Source organism: Camelus dromedarius, chromosome 15, assembly GCF_036321535.1.
Source record: "Camelus dromedarius isolate mCamDro1 chromosome 15, mCamDro1.pat, whole genome shotgun sequence".
Classification (NCBI taxonomy): Eukaryota; Metazoa; Chordata; class Mammalia; order Artiodactyla; family Camelidae; genus Camelus; species Camelus dromedarius.
Window position 1 is genome coordinate 45733600 of NC_087450.1, and position 20765 is coordinate 45754364.

At 50.6% G+C, this 20765-nt stretch overlaps 1 protein-coding gene across 1 annotated transcript in view; it reads right to left on the reverse strand.

The window, feature by feature from the left end:
- Positions 1-10181, reverse strand: part of KCNK3 (potassium two pore domain channel subfamily K member 3) — a 35068-nt gene extending 24887 nt beyond the window's left edge. The window contains exon 1 of the mRNA XM_031466719.2: positions 9840-10181. Coding sequence (XP_031322579.2) covers positions 9840-10122 — 283 coding nt within the window. The 5' untranslated portion in view covers positions 10123-10181. The remainder of the gene's footprint in view (positions 1-9839) is intronic.
- Positions 10182-20765: the final 10584 nt, after the last annotated feature.

A 20765-nucleotide genomic window follows, 5' to 3' on the forward strand; every position in this document is an offset into this window, starting at 1 on the left:
GAAAATCCATGATGCAGCGTCATGCTGAAGAGGTGGGTCACACTGGCTCAGCTGAGCCAGAGGCTCTGACTTTGTTCTCAGGTGAGTAATGCTCACACAGCTGAGGGGACCCTCCTGGGATGACCCCCTTTCCTGGGGTCGTTTGAGAGCTAAGCCATGGAGGAGACACCTCCTGTCCCGGGACCCCCACTGAAACCTTCTCAGTCCCTTCTCCTACTGGAGCAGTGGGACCTTTTCCTGGGGCCTCCTGCTATGTCTCTGCCACCTGGCTCACCCAGGAACTTTGGCTGCTGAACTCCAAAGACTCTTCCTCAGCTGCCCCTTGACTGCTTCTCGAGTTCCAAGGAAACCCAGAAAGAAAATGCTAGCTGCTGGCTGGCAAGTGGCCCAGCCTCCCAAGTACAGCACACTGACTTAAATAAGCTCTTCTCTCTCCTGTGCTTCCTAAACCCGGCTGCAGGTTCCCTTCGCTAGGGGAGTTTTAAAACTCACAGCCTCTGGGGCTTAGCTTAGGCTGGCCGAATTCACTCCTAGGGGCTGGGCCTGGCTATCCATTGCTTTGGCTCCAGACAGCTACTGCTGTGGGGACCAGCTCCCCACTTAGCACACAGAGGCCATCTCCCCTGCTCTTCCCCCACATACCCAGAAGCAGGTGAGTTGCCCAAGTCACCCAAAACCAGGCCCCTCTCACTCACTAGCTACGCTTAAGAACCATCACTCCACTCTCATTTCTAGTCTCAGGTTTCCATCCTGTTCAAATGCATGGAACTAAGGCCACTCCGTGACGGCTGCCCCCCACAGCACTGCCCTCTTCGCCCTCCATAGGCTGACATCTACTCTGATGCCCACAACATCCATACCATCCAACCCATCTTCAGCTACAGGGGATGAGAGCACTCGTCGGGGGAGAGCTTGGTTTTAGGGTTGGAAGTTCTGGATTTAACTCCACATTTATTGGCTCTGGGTCACAGGACTTATATTCTAAAGTCCAGTTTCTTTGTTGATACCTACACCTCTGGGTTGTCATGAGGCTCACAAGAGATACTGTATGACCAAGTGCTTTATAAACCGAGTGCTGGGCCTGCTTTACACATCCCTGCTCTGTCACTTGCCAGCAGCATGCCTGTGTGTGCATCCTCTGGCCCCTTGGGGCCTCAGGGTCCTCCTCTGTAAAACAAGGATTATAATAGTGCCTCCCTCAGAGGGTGGCTGTCAGGATTAAATGAGGTAATTCATGGAGCGGGCTCAGCCCAGAGAAACCTCCCAGGAAATGGCAGCCTGGTTCACTGTGGAAACTGAGGCAGGCTCCGTGGGGAGTGGAGGCTTCCTGTCAGGTCTAAGATCTGGACAGAACAGATGGAGGTGAGAACAGATCTCAATCTGAGGCTTACTCCTGCCTGGAACCGCCTGCCCCTGCCTGTTCCCTGGAGAACTCCCCTGCACTGGTAAGAGGGCCACCCCGTCCTGGAGGAGAGGGCCGTCTCCTGTCTGAGGGCCTGGCATCTCTCTCTCTGGGCTGCTCCACTAGGGCCTGACAGTTGGGTCTCTGGAGGGACCCCTAAGGTGGTCCAGTGGCCAGTGGGCTGGAATGCACCTCTCCGCATGTTCTGAGATGGTGATTCCTGCATTGGAACTGTGGTCAGGAGAGAACCTGCGCATTCCTGACGAGGGACACTGAGTCCGTGCCAAGCCGTGGAGCCTCAAGCAGAGATGAGGGGGTCCAGGAGCAGGGGCTTCTGGTTGTCTATGCAGAAAATATCCCCACAGTGTTGGGTGACAGTGTCATCTCCTTTAGCTCAGCATGGTCCGGGGGGCTCCTGAACACCATCCATTAGCCTGGGTTTGGTCTAGGATTCAGAGTGGACCTTTGACCCAGAAAAGGAAAGCCACTTATTGCAGCCCCAGAGTGATACATGGGTTGTGTGATGATTTTTTTTCTTTTTAAAAAATATTTTGTTTTATTTATTTCTTTTGTTTTGGGAGGAAGTAATTAGGTCTATTTATTTACTTATTTATTTTAATGGAGGTACTAGGGATCGAGCCTAGGACCTTATGCATGCTAAGCACGTTCTCTACCACTGAGCTATACCCTCCCCCGTGGGATGATCTTTTCGATGTGTCCACTTGGCCAGGCTAAAGCTCTGAGTTATTCAGTCGAACACTGATCTAGGGGTTGCTGTGAAAGCATTTTGTAGATGTGATTAAAGTCCATAATCAGTTGACTTTAAGTGAGGGATATTATCCTAGATTACTGAGTGGACCTGATCCAATCAGTTGAAAGGCCTTAGTGGTTAGCTGAGGCTTCCGTGAAGAAGAATATACTCTGCCTGTGAACAGCAGCTTCAGCTCAAGCTGGAGAGAGTTCCAGCCTGTCCTTCTCAATGTCCTGCTCTATAGTTTTCAGACTCACCTAGCCAGCCACTACCATCACATAAGCCAATTCCTTGCAATCCATCTCTTAATATATATATCTCCTGCTGGTTGTATTTCTCTGATTGAACCTTGACTGTACAGGTGACCTCTAAAGCTGGTTCCTCTGGGGCAAACCACAGCCCTGCTTCAGCCTCAGAGGGAAGTCCACCAGCTCTGAGGCCAATGGCTGTGACATTCCATGACCAGATTCCTAAGGATTTTTCCAGCTGTACACAATCTTTTTCCTAAAACCACAGTCCCCACTCATGTCTCTTCCCAGAAGTCAGGTCTCCAGGTTACATAGATCCTTGCTACTCAAAGTGTATACCAAGGATCAGCATCATCAGCATCCCTTGGGGGCCTTATGAGAAATGCAGAATCTCAGCCCCCAACCCAGATGTACTGATTCAGAGTCTGCATTTAAGCAAGATCAACCAAGTCATTTGAGAAGTGTTAACGTAGAGAATTACGCATTGATGAGCTGGCCTCCAGTTCCCCCTGGGGAACATCTCCTCTGTAGATATGTGAAGACTGAAGCCCACCAGGGAAGTGCCTGTTCTGCCAATGAGTAGGGTAACAGAGAGAGAGGGAGAGAGAGAGATAGAGGGGGAGAGAGAGAGAGAGAGAGAGAAAGAGAGAGAAAGCAAGCTGGAATTATTTGTCCTGGAGAGAAAGAACCCAGTTTCTAGCTCCCAGGCCAGGTTTCTGCCTTGTACTCCCCACATGCACGTGCCCCCCACCAGCCCCCACGAAGGGGTCCCGGTGTGTCACTGGCAGAGGCAAGAGTGGGAAGCAGGAGTGGTAAGGTGAAGAGGGAGCTTTGGTGAAGAGGGAGGGTAGGAGGTTGGCCCCAGAGTGATAAGGATCCCAGGACCAGAGCTGTTGGCTCGAGGCGGCAGCTGAGCCCAGCTCTGGAAATGGGAAAGTGAAGGCGTGATTGCTGCCATTCTGGGGCGGAGCAGGTCTCTGGGAGCCACCTAGGAGCTGCCTGGGCATGGGCAGTTTCTGGACAACAAGGAAGTGTGGACAGACTGGGAGGCAGCCGCATCAGCTGGGCTGGTGACTGCTCTCTCGACTGCCACAAAAGGCATTTGTCACGCGCTCTCTGAGGACCAGAGGCTAACAGAGGGGTCAAGAGGGGGCCCCAGGCAAGCAGAACAGGCTGACTGGCAGCCTGCTTTCTTCTCTAAGAGCCTGGCGGTGGGAGGAGGGGAGGGGAGGACAACACGGAGGGAGGGGTCAGTAAACAGGGCTCCCTTCTTCTCCAATCAGAATTGTAGTTTCCACACTGTGAAATGAAAGAGTTGGAGTTACCATTCTGGTTTCTCTTTGGGCTGAATGCTCTATCTTTTGTCCCGAGGATGTAGTATCCTGTAGTTGAGGTCACAGCTGAGTGCCCTGAGTGACCCTGGTACCCACCCCCCATTGTTTGTGACATTCATATAGAAGGGACTGCAGAGGCTTTGTAGGGGGACTGCACGACTCCTTGAAAAGATACTTCCTACAGCCCTGGGTGTAAGCCCTGTTACTGTCATATTTGTAGGATCCTGGGCCAATTTGGAACCTCTCTGAGCTTCCGTTTTCGTGACCATAACAGGATGATAATGCCTGCCATCCCAGGGCAGTCGTGGGAATGCAGGCAGTGAGAAGTGCCCCTGACAGTGCCTGACGTGTCATAGACACATGTCAGTTCCCTGCATCCAAGGTGGGGGTGGAGCGTGAGGGGGTGCCCATCCTGAGTCTCTGCCGAGGTTTGCCTGAACTCATCATGATCTCAGTCAGAGCTGGGTCTCTTTCCTTGCTGCTGGCTGATGACAGGGAAGTCATTTTTACATTTTTTTTAAATTACAAAATCAACTCACAGATTTACCGGTTGTGCTGCCAGCTGAAAGCTGTTTATAGTGGTGATTTGCACTACATTCATCTGTGCTTGTTTATATTTTCTTTGAAAATACTTATTGTGTTTGTCCTGTCCCCACTATGGCCAGGCATGTGCTTTCTATTTCTGTCCTATTCTCGCTCCCACTCCCTCCATGTCTCGAGCCCCCAGTCATGATATGTGGGAACTGGACATGCAGGCAGGAGGCATGGCAGCCAAAAGGACCTCTGATCAAATACATCCACTTTGTAGGTGAAGAAACTGATGGTCATAGAGGACCAGCAACTGAGCTAAATGGAACTGGAACTTTTGCCTCCTTGCCCCAATCCAGGATGGGTTCTCCTAGTGCACTTCACTCTCCCTGACTGGTTTTCTGCAGGGCTGGCCTGCTCAGAGGAGAGAGCCTTGTCCCTGAACCTAGATGTCAGGCAGACTCCAGGCATGAGTGGGGATCTGGGAAGCCTGGGATGGAGGAGTGGGATTAGAAGGGTAAAGAGAAGGGTGTGGCAGCCTCTGGTCCCTAGCCCCTCTGTCCCCACCTGTTAGGAAGGAGTAGAGGTGCTGTGGTCATAATAATCCTGGGGAAACAGAGCAGTTCCCTTCTGTAGGGAAAGTGATAATACATGAGCAATAATATTAATAACATTTATAATTGCAGATACTGCTTATTAAACATGTACTCTGTACCAGGCACTTTTTTTACATCATCCTGTCAGTCCTAGGAGAAAGATATTACCATCCCCATTTTCTAAATGACAAAACAAGCTCAGAGAGACTAAGTAACTTGTCCAAGATCACACAGCTAGTAACAGGGGGTGAGGATGGCAGGTGGAGACAGGGTTTGAGAGATGAACCCAGGTACCCAGGCTTCCAAGCTAGCACCCACGTTCCTACACCACCCTCAGAAAAGGCTGTGAGGTCGAATCAGAGGGGTGGTCTGTGAACAGGGAGGAAGGAAATGCTGACTGAGAGTGGGCAGTGGGACTATTCCAGGCTGAGCTGCCTCTCCACTGACCCAGGAAGTCAAGAGAGGACTGGGAACAGTCAAGTGATAACAGACAGAGGCCCTGGTGCTAAGGGAGATGGGAGGTCATGAGGGGAAATAGACTGGAGTGATGGAGAGATCTATGACTTGCTGTGTGAATTTGGGTTGTACCTGTGACTTGCTGTGTGAATTTGAGCAGCCACTCACCTCTCTGGGTGTTTGTATGAGACCAATGTCTCCTCTCACTCTTTGAGGACTCTCGGATTTGGGGTTGGGGGTGGCAGGTCACCTCTATCCTTTCCAACTTCTTGGAAAGATGTAAAAAGTACAAGTTCCCTCTTGAGCCACCTGGTTGAATTCACAATCTAAGGACTCCCAGGCCATATGATGGGTGATGGGAGCCTGCACTGCTGAGAACAGGCTGGAAGCTGAGGAGAAAGCAGAACAGAAGGTTTTCTGCCCCAGCTCCCACAGTTAATCAATTAACTGGTCTCTCGTTGCCTTAGAGCCACAAGGATTCCAGAGACCTGCGGTGGGAGAATGGGCACCTGTGAGCCTGCGGCAGTCTCTGAAAGGACCTGGTGCTGGGTGCAGCTGTGGCACTTGGTCTGGGTAGGTCGGGGGCCAGGGTGTGGGAGAGCTGCAGGCTGGCCGTGGTGTGCTGGAGCAAGAGGCTGTCTCTTGGGGAGGGCTTTGCCGAGGGAAGAGATAAGCCTCGGCTACTTGGCATCCCCAAAATACAGAGGTCTGGGCTGGGCTCTGGAAGTGGAGAAAGAACTGGCAAAAAAATCTAGGGCATGGGATTCAGAGAGGCTCCATTGAATCCATACTTTCAAGTCACAAGGCCATGGTGAGTCATTTACACTCAGAGCCTTAGGTTCCTCTGCTGAAAAATGGAGATAATAATGCCCATCTTGAAGGATTGAGAGAGAGTTGAATGAGGGAATACAAATGAAGTGTCTCGTATACAGCCTGCCAAAGAGTAGTTAATAAATGGTGGCTGCTCTTATTATTGTTGCTGTTGCTGCTGTTTAATAATAATAATAATAATAATAATAATAATAATAATAATAATAATAATAATAATAATAATAATAATAATAAATAAAGGGCAGCTTGCCCAAGGAAGGAATGGGGGCCTGGGAGTCAGGTTTTGCTACCCTTTGACTGTGTGATTCCCTTCACCTCTTTGATTCCTTCTGGGTAAGAGGAGGGGGTGGCACCAGCTGATTTCAAGGTCCCTTCCTGCTCTGACAGCCTCTGGGCTATGAATAGATGGGGCTGGGGCTGGGGCCCCGGAGGAGTTTAGTGACTCAACAGCCAGTGAGGTTAAGCTTTCCCAGAAAAGAGTTTCCGTTCTCATTTGATGAACTTAGGGCTCAACAAAGGAAGGGTTTCCTGACTAGGAGACCAGGGATGAGGGAGCTGGAGGAATCCCTGCCGTCAGTGGAGACTGTGACTAACCAGGTGAATGACTAATTCAGACCCCACTGACCCTCAACCAATCAGGGCTGCCCACAAGTGCCCTGCAAGCTGGCATCACTGAGTCTTGGCCATGCCAATCCCAGCTGGCTCTGGGCTTCACAGCATATGGAGGCAGAGGAAGCAGCCAAGAAACTGGCAGGGGAAGAAACACTGGGCTTGGAGTCAGAAGTCCCAGCTTCTTGCTCTAACTCCGCTGCTCACCAGCTGTGTGACTCTGGGGAAGTCCCTTCTACTTCCTGAACCTCCATGTCTTTATCTGCAATGGAGCTAGCAGTACCTGCCCTGGCAACTTCCCTGAGCTATGAAGGTTGAGACTCAAAAAGAGATAAGATGAAAGTGCATTGTGATCACTAAGACATTGAATGAATGGGAAGTTCTGTCATTATTCTGTCCTAAAGGGACTTCTGGTGCCTCAGGAGACCCATGATGGATAGAGACTGCTGCTTTTGGGTTTTGGGTCGAGATCAGTCTAATAAAGGGCCTCTTCCAGCTGTCTGATCACAGCCCAGACAGGTCTTTCTTGGACCAGAGCCTAGTGGACAGCTTCTAGCTAGGGGGCATAGCCAGAGTGAGAGGTGACGAAAGTCCAGGGATGGTCAGGTAGGGCAGAGAGTGGGCAGTGCCAATCTGGGTCCCCCACAGAACTAGGGTGGTGCTTTGATTCTGTCTTTCCACTTGCCTAGCACCTTATAAATAAATAATCACCAGAACCACACTCTGTCTGTCTCTGCTCCCAGCTTTTAGCGTCTCTCTTGGTGAAGACTACAAACACTTTGGGAAACGGCAGGGATGGAGGGGAAGGACGATGCCCTCTCATTCCTGCACACCTTAAACCCATCCATAGCATTCTCTGAGTGCTCATGTACCACTGGGTACTGTGCCAGCACTGGGAGCACAGAGATGGGAACCACAGGGTCCTGCCCACATGAGGGCTAATTACACTCCCTGTAGTTAAAGAGACAAAATACACCCCCTGAAATGTAAATAGCTAAACAGCTTACACTGTGTCACCCAGGTCATCCTGACAGTAAGTCCTGCAGCTGTTAAGAGCAGTGGCCTAGGATGGTCTGGAAGACTTCAAGGAGGAGTTAAGATTTGAACTGGACTTGGAAAAGTTAGCTTAGACAAGATAAATAGAAGACAGAGAAAAAGGTATGCCAGACAGGCACACTTAAGGTGTTCTCAGCGGCAGTGGAGGAATCATGTCAGTAAGAAGTGAGAAATGAAGTCAGACACAAAGATGGAAGCCAGCAGAGAGCCATTAAGGACTTCTGAGAGGGGTACTGGTATGGTCAGAGCTATACCTTGGGGAAACTGTTTCTGGCAACATTAGCCTGGGGAGCTTGCCCTGAGGGGAAGTATGGCTGGAAGTAAGGAGGTCAGTTGGGAGGTTACTGTGGAGCTGGGGACCATGGGGCTGAGAAATATAGGGGCACATAACCAGGGGTGTGATGTGTGGGAAGAGGGAGAGGGAAGGTCTAAGGATGTTCAGTGCTTCAGAAACACTGGCAGGTGGTAGGGAGGTAGGAGATGGAAGGAAACCCCAGACAAAACCCAGTCTGGTCCTTCCCAAGAAAGCAGGCTCCTCTTTGAGCAGACCTGAGTCTGACCATCCTGCCCTAAACCCACAGTCAGTAGGACCCAGAGGTGCCTCCACTTGGGCCACATCCACTCCTGGGGCCCTTTCCTTCATCTTCTAGAAACCATATAGTGTAGCTCCCCATGGCCCCCAGAGAACATCGGGACCTTGGGACGGATCCCTGCATTGGATAGACTGCAGGGATAGTGTCCAATACTGTATTTTACCCCCTCAGCTCCTGTTGCCTCTCAGGAAAACACTGTCATCTTGCCATGGGCTATGCCAAATGGCAGTGAGCCCCTGGGAACTCAGCCAAGGCTAGGAGGGGGACCAGGGAGAGGAGAAGGAATGGGAAAGATGGAGGAAACAGCTCCTGGAGGCATCCCAATGGGCTTCAGGGGAAGGTGGGCTGGGAGTATGTCAGGACTGGGAGGAGCCCTTGAGATCATTTCACCTCATTGTCGGAGGTGAGCTTAAGACCCAGGCAGCAGAAGGGACTTGCCCATGGTCATACCGAGGGAGAGGTGATGGAGCTGGGCTGGAGTCATGGAGTTTGGGGAGTGTGTAAGGTGTTTATTCCTCTTTGGACACTTTTGAACAGCACATCAAATGCCTCACTAGGGATTCTTTCCTTGATATCCATTTGTATGTTTTGTGTGTGTGCCCGTGTGTCCTGTGTGCGCACCTGTGCCTATGTTGTGAGGGAGTCTGGGTATGTAGGTGGCCTCTTACACAGTGGTCTGCCCTGGTTTGAAGAACTGGGGCCATTCCTGTGAGGTGACTGTTTTCCTGGGACAGCAGTAAAGAAGGCAGACAGGGCTGGATCTGGCTTCCAGTACCAGCTCTGCTGCCCTAGGAAAATTAAAGGCACTAGCTGGCAGAGCCCAAACTCCTGAAGCTGGGTACACACACACACACACACACACACACACACACACACATAGAAATACACACCTCTCACCACAAAGCGGTACTCATAGCCACTGTTACTGGGTGTTTCAGGCACCCAGAATGATCCGGTGTGCCTTAGAGTGCCGAGTACCTGCATCCACACGTCTCCCTGGAGCCCCAGCCGGTGTAGACACGCTGGGGTGCGGGAGCCCATTTGCAGGGACACGGAGGAGTCCAGCGCTCCCCACCACTTACACTCGGCGCCCTGCTCCAGGGCCTGGCCCAGCCACACCCCTCCTCCCCAGCCTCCGCCGGTCGTTCCTGCCCCTCTCACACACTTAAGAGTCCCCTGGGGCCCTCTCGAAGCCTGGCAGGGACAAGTTAGGGCTGGCCCTGTCGGAGAGTCAGGTCCGGAGCCAGGATTCGACGCCTCCCCCGAGCCCTGTCCCCGCGGAGCAGACAAGCCAGGCTAAACTCCGGTTTCTGGGAGCGCGGTTCGGCGCCTAAACCCTCTCCGGGGAAGCCGCCCAACCCCAGCCGGCTCCGGACTACCCCAGAACCCAGCGCCAAGCCCCCGGGTTTCCGCCCCCCGCCTGGCGAGTAGTTACCGATGGTGGTGATGACGGTGATGGCGAAGTAGAAGGAGCCGGCGAAGCGCCACTGCACGCCGGCCTTGTGCGGCTTGAGGCGCAGCACGACGCGCTCGAGCTCCTCGTAGCCGCCCTGGCTGAGATTGTAGCGCGCCCGCAGCTCCTGCTGCCGCAGCTCCAGCCGCTGCCGCTCGATCATCTCCGGCTCCGACTCGAGCGCGTCGAAGACCGCGGCGCCCACCAGCAGGTAGGTGAAGGTGCACACGATGAGCGCCAGCGTGCGCACGTTCTGTCGCTTCATCGTCCCACCCGGGCCGCCGCCGGCCCCCTGGCGCCCCCGGCCCGCGCCCCGGCCCCGGCCGCCGCTGCTGCTGCCCCGGAGGCGGCCTGGGGCATGGCTGCGCTCGCCGCTCCCCGCGCCGGGCACCCACTCCGCGCCCCGGGGCCGCCGCCGCCAACGCCGCCGCCGCCGCCGCCGCGGAGCTGTCCCTTCAGCACCACCCACCGCCCTCCTCCGCCCGGCCCCGCTCCCGCCCCCCGCCCCCCGCCCGCAGTCCTCCTCCTCCCGCCAGCCCTCCCGCCCAGCCAAATAAGGACTGGGGAGACGCGCCGAGGGAGGGAGGAGGGAGGCTGGGGGAGGGGTGGGGAGGGGTGGTTAGAGAGCGGGAGAGCCGCGGAGAGACCGGGCAGGACAGAGAACAAGCGAGAGATCGAGAGAGAGGGAGAGACCCAGAGAAAGATAAGTAGACAGAGAAATGTATGTAACTACAGAGGAAGAGAGGGAAAAAGAGGCGGGGAGGGGGGGTGTGACAGACAAGGAGATAAAACCTGAGGTAGACTCATAGACACAGAAAAGGAAGAGGCAGGCAGAAAGATACAGACCAGAGAGGCACAGACTGAAAGAAGAAAACAAAAAGAGCGGGGACCGTGAGACCTGGATAGCTGGAGATAAACTGATGATGCAGAAAAAGAAAAGCAAGGAAAGGGAAAGGAACAGGCAAACGAAGGCCTCCCACCCCTCAGTCCTCCTCCCGCATCCGTCCACTAAAATCACAACATGCTATAGCTGGAAGGGACTTCAGGTCTTGCTGTTCTGCCTTGTACTATGTGGATGAGGAAACTGAGGCACAGAGAGGTCAAGTGATGTGCAAGGGCACACAGTGGGTTACTGTCAGCATTCAGACTCTGTCAAGCTTCCCCTCCTCCCAGGCCACATGCCCTTCCTTGTGCCAGGCTGCCAGCTGTCTTAGAAACAGGAAGGCACAGCTGTGAACCTGGGAACACATGGGCCAATACCCAAGGGAAAGCCCTGGTCTTGTGAAATGTGTCTCTTCCCAGGTCAGCACAGCTCCTGGAGCTGGCTGAGGAGCCTAGGCCAGGAGCACCCAGTCCCAGGGTCCCCTGCTCTGCTCCCCAGAGGCCATCAGGCTGTCTTGACCTCTATGGCCTCTCCCCTGCACCAGCTGGCCAGGCTGGGCTTGGGCTGGGCTGCCAGGGACAGCACTGGACATCACCATGGAGCATCCCAACAGAACCTAGCTGAAAAAGGGGAGGTGGAGGGCCCAGATCAGGAGGCTCACTGACAGACTGGAGGAGCCGGGAGACCTCTCATGCCTCAGTTTCCTCATTTGTCAACATGGTATGGTGGTGGTGAGGAGGGCAGCCTGTGGGGTCGCAGGCGAGGCGTCCCTGCCCCTCTCAGAGTCTTGCTTCCTTATCTCCTCAATGAAGTGCCATGGCAGATGATTCCACAGGCCTTGCTTAGCTCCAGACAGCTCCAGACTTGGATGGGCTGAGTGAGCAGAATGATTGGAATGCAAATCCCACTGCCAAGGAGGGTCAAAAAGTCTTTCACAGGACCCTGGCATGGGCCACGAGGAGAGACATGGGAGAGGCCCCAAGGCCCCGGACAGAGGAGGATAGGCTCAGAAGGCAGCCAGCCAGAAGCAGGAGCACAGTCTGCCCACATTCTAGGCTGACCTGTCACTGCCTGATACTAGACTGCTTTTCCCAGGAGTGCCACCAACCCATTCCTGCCTTCCACCATTCATTCAACAAGTACGAATCAAGCATCTGCTGTGTGTCAGGCGAGGCATATTACATTCATTATCTCTAGTCCTTATCACAGTCCCGAAAGGAAGGAATGGTTATGTCCATTTTATAGATGAGGAAACTGAGGCTAAAGAAGGCAGTGCAGTGAATCCCCCAAGGATGTTCAGCTGGGAAGAGACAGACTACCTCCTAAGCCTATGCTCTTCTTTACGATGACTCCTTGAACATCCTTTTTTTTTTCACTGTAAATGGGATAGTTAATTATACTGGCTCTTGAATAGAGTGTTGTAAGGGATCAAAGGGAATGGCATGCATGTAAATCAGACACTACAAGGTTCTATAACGACTTCTTCTACCCTAGAACTCAGGTCTCCGACCAGATTGGCACTGACTGGTGGTGCTTTGTCCCTGCCCCCTCTCACTATAAGATGTTTTGATTGTGTCAGATGCCTTGATCTGCCACAGACTTTCTGGTCCTGCCCTTTTGGCCATACACTCAGCCTATTGCAAGCTTTCCCTCTTGGCATCTTCTGGCTTTTTGGCAGAAAAGCGCTGCCTTTCCTGACTTCCCAGGGGTGGGGGAACAAGTTAGATCCCGTGTTCCTGGCCACAGACACCTTAGAAGCCAGTTCCCCAAAGCCAATCTAGAGGAGCAAGTGGTTCACTAGGCCTGTTTTTCAGTGTAAAAGGCTGTGTGTACAGGTCTGTTCATCTCTGGCTGCCAGGCCAAACTGCTGTGCAGATGAAAGGTGATACTATGAGTGAAAGAGCTTTGGAAAAAGGAAAAAGCTCTTGTTAGGGGCAGGGCATTTATTATTAATTATGATAAAGCTTGTTCTTACAGCATTTCAGAACTGGAAAGACCTTTAGGGATCATCTGGCCCAACCCTCTCATGTTACAGATGAGGAAACTGAGGCCCGGAAAGTAGGAAGTGTGTTTCCCAAGGTCACACAGTGAATGAGGCAGGGCCAGGACTCATGTGCCATGGCTGGGGTCTTTCCTGTTGTTCCTTGTTATACATGGGATCAGGATACCCACCAGTGGGGTCTCCTCCTCCTGCCATTCTTCACTCCCTTCTCTTAAGGAAGGGGGACCGGTGGGGGAATTGTGCAGGTACCAGTCGAGATTTCTGAGTAACCCCGGGAACTTGTGGGCAGAGGTCCCATGAGCTCGCCCTTGGCCTGGGTGGGATTATGACAAAGACCTTGAAGCCTATCCCACTCCCTTCCATCCAGGACTCTGAGGACCTGCCTGTACCTCCCAGCCCCCTGATGGGGATGCCCCATCCTCTGCCCAAGGCCAAGTGTCAGAAAGCACCTGTCTTTTATAGATGATAAAAACTGCTCAGCTGTGGCTTCTCCATGTTCTTGTATTTCTTCCAATCCATTGGTGACTTCTGTGGGGGAAGCTCTGGGTCAGAAAGAGATTTTTTTCCATCTTTCAAATTGTTATACCGATCAGCCTTCTGTGTGATGGTTTTCTGAAATCCTGTCCAGTAGAGAACACAGGGTGGAGAGTTGGAAGGCCTAGGCTGGGGTCTGGCTCTGCCACCTGCTTGCTGTTGGCCAGTCACTCCTCCAGGGGCCCTGGTTTGCACAGCCATAAATGGAGGGGTTTGGATCAGGGCATGACTACTGCCTTCATTTATAACATCCCATGACCTTCCTGGCCTGCTTCTGCTTCCCTAGTTCTTCCAAGAATCAGGAGAAAAGAGGGTATAGTCACTGCTTTTAAGACTTTAGTTTGTGAGGAAAAGGACACAATCAGAGTTAGGATAAATGGTACAAAATTCAATTATCATGAGTTGCTGCATATTATTATGCACTAAACATTATACACATTATTTTCCAGTTGTATATTCTACTCCATTCCCCTCTAAGCTCTAGGCACATCCAAGTACTTTTATGTTTCACTCCTGGCTCACATGGCTCCCATAAGCTGTGATGTTGGTACCTCCTTGCCTCCTTTGTTTTCTATTTAGTGATCTCCTATTCAGGCTTCAAGACCCAACTGAAAGGCCACACCCTCAAAGAAGCATTTCCCAATTGCCCCCAATCAGAACCACTGGCTCCTTTGTGCTTCCACAGCAACCTGTCTAAACATCAGTTTAGTAGGCATTGCTTCTGCCTTGTAGATTAGTCAACTCTTTTAATATTTATCTTCTTCACTGGCTCATTATCTTCTCCAGGCGGAGACCCTTCTTACTCACGTTACACCTCCCACAGTGGGGACACCCACTTTGCACATCAGTGTGCAGTGAAGGCTTCAAAGCATCCTCACCTGCTGGGTTACAGCTCAGCAGTGTCAGTGGGGCGAGGGGCACAGATGGCAGGGAATGGGGCAGAAAAACCCCGGGCAATCTGCTTCTGTGACTCTTTACAGACAGTTACTTCTAAGGCTGGATAAGTGCCGCATGTTTTAAAGGAAGAGGATAAAGACAAATGTGAGTGTTCAGAGGCCCGAGGAAGCATGTGGGGAGGGCATTGAACTGGGAGTCCAGGTCCAGGGGCTTGGTCCCAGTGCTGCCACCGACTACCAACTAGCTGGCAGGCTTGAGAGAATCACGTTGCCTCTCAGTGCCTCAATTTCCTTTCCCACAGGATGAAAGGATCGACTATCTTGAAATGTCTCTTCCCTGCTCTGATGTTCTGTGATGTTAATGACAGAAGGAGCAATGTTCTGTTGATGTTAATGGCTGTGTGAGCAGTGCTCATTCTATGATGGCCAAGAATGCTGTCTGAAAGATGAGGGGCCCAGAGCCCTCTCTGTCCATTACTATCCAGCCCCCCTTTATTGGCCAGTTTGACTGGGGGATGAAGGCAGGGGGCGGTGGGGTAGGGAGAGAAGGAGCTGACTCCCCAGTCAGACAAACGCAGATTCAAATCCTGACTAGCAGTTACTAGCAGGACCAGGGCTTCCCATGAAATTCTGGGCCAGACCATAAGCTCCTGCAGGGCGGGGATAGGGCCTTCCTCACCTCCGTGCCTCACAGGCCTTGGTGGAGACCTGGCACAGAAGTCACTCTGGAAACACTCCTCCATCCGTTCCAGTAGACCTGGCTGGGCCAGGTGGGTTGGCAGGGCCTGGGGCCATGGTTCACCACAGGAAGGAACATCCAAGGCTATCTCAGCATCAAGCCAGGGACTGGCCTGAGAAGGGGGAAGGGCCCTGTGCACCAGGAGTTGTCTCAGAAAGAGAGCAGAGAGCCGCCCCAGGGATCCTGGCCTCTGAGGGCAGGTTGATGGGGTGCAGGGTGCTTAGGCTATGACGGAGGGGTTTCTTGGTGTATCTCTGCAGGGAGGGACATGGAGAATTAGTCTGGATTTACAGAGCATAACCAGTCCCAGTGCAGCCGGCTTGCATTTGTCAAGAGACACTATTTGTTTAACATCTCAAGCCCAAACCAAACACAAAAGGCAGCTGTTCACAAAAGAGAGGTGCTGGGAACTGTTGGAAGGAGAGTGCCGCCCTAGGAGGCAGACACCTGGCTCTGTTCTCAGTCCTGCCCAGGATGGGTTGAGTGTCCAGCTCAGGACACAGGGTCTCCTGCTGGTGAGAGTGAGAACCAACCAATCTCCATGGAGTTGCTGTCGGGGATAGGCTTGCTTCATTTGTTAGCAGAAAGCCTTAGTCCAAAGTCTGCACCTACCACATTGGATGGATCCCTTCTTCTAAGACGGCCTGTTTGGTGGCCTCCCTCTCTGACTCTGAGTACCACACTGAGATGAGCAGCCTCCTGTGTGTGTCTTTAAGGACCTGCAGGGAGTTCCCACTGGGACGCATTCCCAGAAGTGTCATGGTGCTTATGCCCACTGCATGGCACTAAACGCTGCTGGGCTGTCCTCATTGTGGCTTTCTTGGTTTTCACTCTCCCTAGCAGTGCCTGAGATTGCCCACTTGGTCCTCATTGACACTGGTGTGATTCACTTTTCTGTTTTTGCCACTTGTATGTTTTGCTCTTTTCTGCTAATTTCCCCCTCTCTCTCCCTTCTCTTCCCCTTTTCACATCTTCCCCTCCACTTACTGGGGTCTCAGGCAGGCCAGCAAGTGATAGGAGAGTAAGATCTGGGAGAAAACCAGCCACTGTCTCCAGCCTGGTGTGTGTGTGTGTGTGTGTGTGTGTGTGTGTGTACACGTGTGTGTGTAGGAAGCAGCAAGCCTGAGACTTTCAGCTTCAGTCTTGGTCTTCTCTTCTCTCCTTCGTCTATCTGCCAGCCCTTGTCCTTCTCCCCTCCACTCACATTCTCCTTTGTGTTTGGCCAAGGCTCACAGAATAATTAAAGCTAGAGGAAATCTTAGACCCAACAGTGCTGATGAGGAAACTGAGGCCTGGCGAGGGGGGGTCAGACCTCCAAGCCTCACAACTTCCCGGGCCAGAGCTGGGGCTGGAGCCCAGCTACTCTGCCTGACCTCCAAACCTTTAGCTGCAAGGTAAGTGCACTAAATGCTCCCCCTTCACATTGCTGGAATTAAGTCCCTTAAGCCTGTCCTCGGCAGAGATTCTGAAGCAGCCATGACCTGTATTCTCTGTCAAACGTGTTGCTGCTAAGGAAAAAAGTGAGCCTGGAGATCTAGTCAACAGCCTCACAAATCTTGAAATCCTTCATTGCAGGTTTATGGCTTCTGAGAAGCCAGCGGAGGCAGCCTGTTCTCAGCCCCGAATGCAATAATTACAATAGCACTTGCGATGATTAATCAGCCAGTGAGTATTGAGTGGCGCCTGTGAGCATGCATGGCATTGTCTATGTGTGTCCATCTGGGTCGGGGAGAGGACAAGAGAGGTGGATTTATTCCCAACAAGCAGGTTTTAGGTGTCCTTCCCTCAGTGGAGGGGCTGGGTCGCCACAGTGGCACTCCTTGGATAGAGTCCTGATCTGCTCGGCACTGCAGCTCTTTCTGCTGGGGAGGAGTCCTGTCCCCTGTGGTTCCAACTGCTGGGCTCCGGACCATACTGGGAGAGAGGAATTGATGAAGAGAAGCAGGTTCCAGGCTGTCAACCAGATTAACGGGGGGCCTCACCGGTGTGATGTCCATGGCACAGTCAAGGAACTTGGGGTATTCAGTCTGGAGAAAAGATGCAGAGGACGTGTGAGCTGTCACACAGAGGAGGGGTTAGCTTTGCTCTGGGTGGCCTAGGAGGGGCCCGTGATCTGTGAGGAAGTGCTTCAGTTGAAAGAGCTTTCAGCTCAAAATAGATGGAACGTTCTCCACGCTGCTGCAGAAGGAATGAACTGCCCAGGACGAAATAAGCTCCTGGTCAGTGAAGGAGTGAAAGCACAGCCTGATTGATCCCCTGGTTCAGGCTGTTTTGTTTTTTTAAATCTTTTTTCCTTCCAGTTTCATTGAGAGATAATTGACATACAGCACTCTGTAAGTTTAAGGTGTACAACTTAATGATTTGACTCACATACATCATGAAGTTTTTACCTCTTAAGTTTAGTAAACATTCATCATTCCATATAGATAACAAAGAAAAGAAAAACAATTTTTCCCTTGTGATGAGAACCCATAGGATTTACTCTCTTAACAACTTTCATATGTAACAGACAACCGTGTTCATTATGTTTATCATGTTGTATATTGCATCCCTAGTACTTATTTATCTTACAAGTGGGAGTTCATATCTTGTGACTGCCTTCATCCAGTACCATCTCCCTCCACTCCCCTGCCTCTGGTGACCACAAATCTGATCTATTTTTTTTTCTATGAGTTTGTTTGCGAAGTATAATTGACCTACAACCCTATGTTAGTTCCTGGTGTACAACATGGTGATTTGATTTTTCTATGTATGACAAAATGATCACGTTAAGTCTAGTTATTGTCTGTCACCATACAAAGATATTCCGTTATTAATGGCTATGTTCCATACACTGTACATTTCATACTGGCGACTCATTTATTTCATAACTAGAAGTTTACCTCTTCATCTCCCTCACCTATTTTAGAAGGATCCAAGGAGATAGTACAGTGCCTGGCACACAGTAGGTCTGCAAGAAATGCCTTTTGATTTGCTTGCTAAAAGTACTGAATTTGGGGCTAGACTAGATGTGCTTTGTGGTTCAGTCAGGCTCAGTTCACCTTCATGGAGAATTTCCTCTGTGCTAGGCTCTTCTACCCTTCTTGAAATGCTGCAATTCCCCAGCCCCAGGGAGGGTTGCCCCTGGAGTCCTGGCTGAGCCTTCACAGCCCTGCTTTCTCCCAGCTCCTCCCATCCCCTACCTGCCCCAAAGCCCCCACAATTTTACCCTGCAGCCTGCTGCTTGCAAAGGCCCAACACTCACAGGTTGGTGTAAGGGCCTACAGGCCCACGGGCTCCTGCAAAGGAAATGAGCCTCTGGCAGGCTAATTACTGGGCGCTGATTCTATTAAGCAGATAGCTCGCTCTAGGCAAAGCAATTACATCTAATCAGCCCCTTGCAGCAGTCCAAAGGGACAGCCGTTTGAGCCAGACACATGCGTGAGTAGGAGCATCAAAGCAGCCTGTGGCTCAGGCCTGGGCACTTTTGTTTCAGGCTAAGGGTTGCTCAGAAAGTGGTCCCCTGGCTCCTTCCCTGGGCTGCCCGGATCTCGGCCACACTCGTGCTGCAGCTCTATCAAAGCAGAACTGAATGGAGACTCAAAAGACCTGTGATGAGACTTGGCTCTGCCACCAAGGAGCTGAATTTCACTGGGGAGAATACTTCTCTGACCCAAGCCTCAGTTTCCCTGTCTGTCTAATGGGTAGGATGGACTAAAAAGGGCCCATTCCAAGTTTGAAACTGGAGTCCATCTTGATATCGTATTGTATATTTAAGAAAGTCTTAAGAGAGAAGATCTTAGTAAAGGGTTCTTATAAAAATATAATAACAATAATAGTAAATAAAGAGGCAGGAAGAAACTTCTGGAGGTGATGGATACGTTTACAACAGGGGCTGTGTGCATGGTTTCATACCTATCTCCAAATGCAACAAGTTGTGTATATTACATATGTACAGCTTTTTGTATGTGGATCATATCTCGATGTGGTTTTAATTAAAAAAAAAAAAAAGAGAGAGCGAGAGAGAGACGCTAGCCTATCTAGTCCACATGGTTTGGATTCTAGTCCAGGCTAAAATGAGCTGACCAGCTAGAAAAGAACTTTTGAAGTCCTCAAACATGGAAATATGTGCTGCAGGATCTAATTACTCAGACTATTTTTTTTAAAAAATAAGGGAAATAATGCATTTTTAAAAACTATGGATGCCCTCCTGACATTTTTGCCTCCAGAAATTTAATGAAATGTGCGTTCCCCAAAAAACAGCCAAGATTTTTTTGACCATGATTTAGTGGCTTCTGCGTCACAGATTCTTTGAGGAAGCTGGGTCATGTTAGCAGGGGAAGGAACAGGAGGTCCCTGGAAGTGAAGGGGTGATGAGTAAGGTGGAGACAGGAGAGTCCTTGGGCCATGGCAGGGTCTGTTTGATCTGTGCTGGTTCTTTTCCCAGAAGAAGAACTCCCTGAAAGCTTTCTGGACACTGTCAGAATGCTGAGGAGAGATTTAAACATTAGTCCCTCCCATCACTGAAATTCTAGGATTCTGGCATTAAGCAGCTGGAGTGACCAAAACTCACCATACTGGCAGCCTAGTGGAGGGAAACCAGAAGGCAGGAGACCTCTGCAGTGACCAGCTGTGGGAGCAGGGCAAGCCACGGCCCTTCTGTGAGCCTGTCTTCTCCTCTACAGCACGGGAAGATGAGAGCATCTCCAAGTAGTCCCCCTCACACAGTGTTTGCAGGACTCCAAGTGAGATGGTGAATGTGAAACTAAGACTAATTAATTAATTCTAGTAAAAGGTGAGAATGTAAACTGAAAAGCTTCGGTACAGCAAAGGAAACCATCAACAAAATGAAAAGGCAACCTATGAAATAAGAGAAGGTACTTGCAAATCATATATCTGATAAGGGGATAATGCCCCAAATATATAAAGAACTTGTACAGCTCAATAGAGAAAACCTAAACCATTCAGTTAAAAAATGGGCAAAGGATGTGAGTAGACATTTTTTTAAAGCAGACATAAAAGGATCAACAGGTACATGTAAAGATGCTTAACGTCACTTATCACTAAGGGAATGCAAATCAGAATGGCAATGAGCTATCACCTCACATCTGTTAGAATGACTATTATCAAAAAGACAAGCAATAACAAGTGTTAGCAAAGATGTGGAGAAAAAGGAACTCTTGTGCACTGTTGGTGGGAATGTAAACTGGTTCAGTCACTATGGAAAACAGTATGGAGATTCCTTAATACATCAAAATAGAACAACCATATGATTTTGCAATTTCACTTCTGAGTATTTATCCAGAGGAAGCAGAATCACTATCTTGAAAAGATATATGCACCATGTTCACTGCAGCATTATTTACAATAGCCAAGATTTGGAAACAACCTAAGTGTCCATCAGTGGATGAGTGGATAAAGAAAATGTGATACAGTTATACAATGGACTATCATTCAGCTATAAAAAAGGAGGAAATTCTGCCATTTGTGGCAACATGGATGGATCTTGAGGGCATTACGCTAAGTGAAATAAGTCAGGCAGAGAAAGACAAATCCCGTATGATCTGACTTATGTGTAGAATCTTACAAAAACTGAGCTCATAGATACAGAGAACAGATTGGTGGTTGTCAGAGGCAGAGAGTGGGAAGTGGGTAAAATGGGTGAAGATGGTCAAAGAATACAAGCTTCCAGTTGTGAGTCCCAGCAATGTCATATGCAGCATGGTGGTTATAGTTAACAACACCATATTGTGTATTTGAAAGTTTCTAACAGACTAGATCTTATAACAAGGGGAAAATGATAACTATGTGTGGTGATGGGTATCAACTATTATTGACAAATATTTGACAAATTATTGACAAAATCAACTATTAT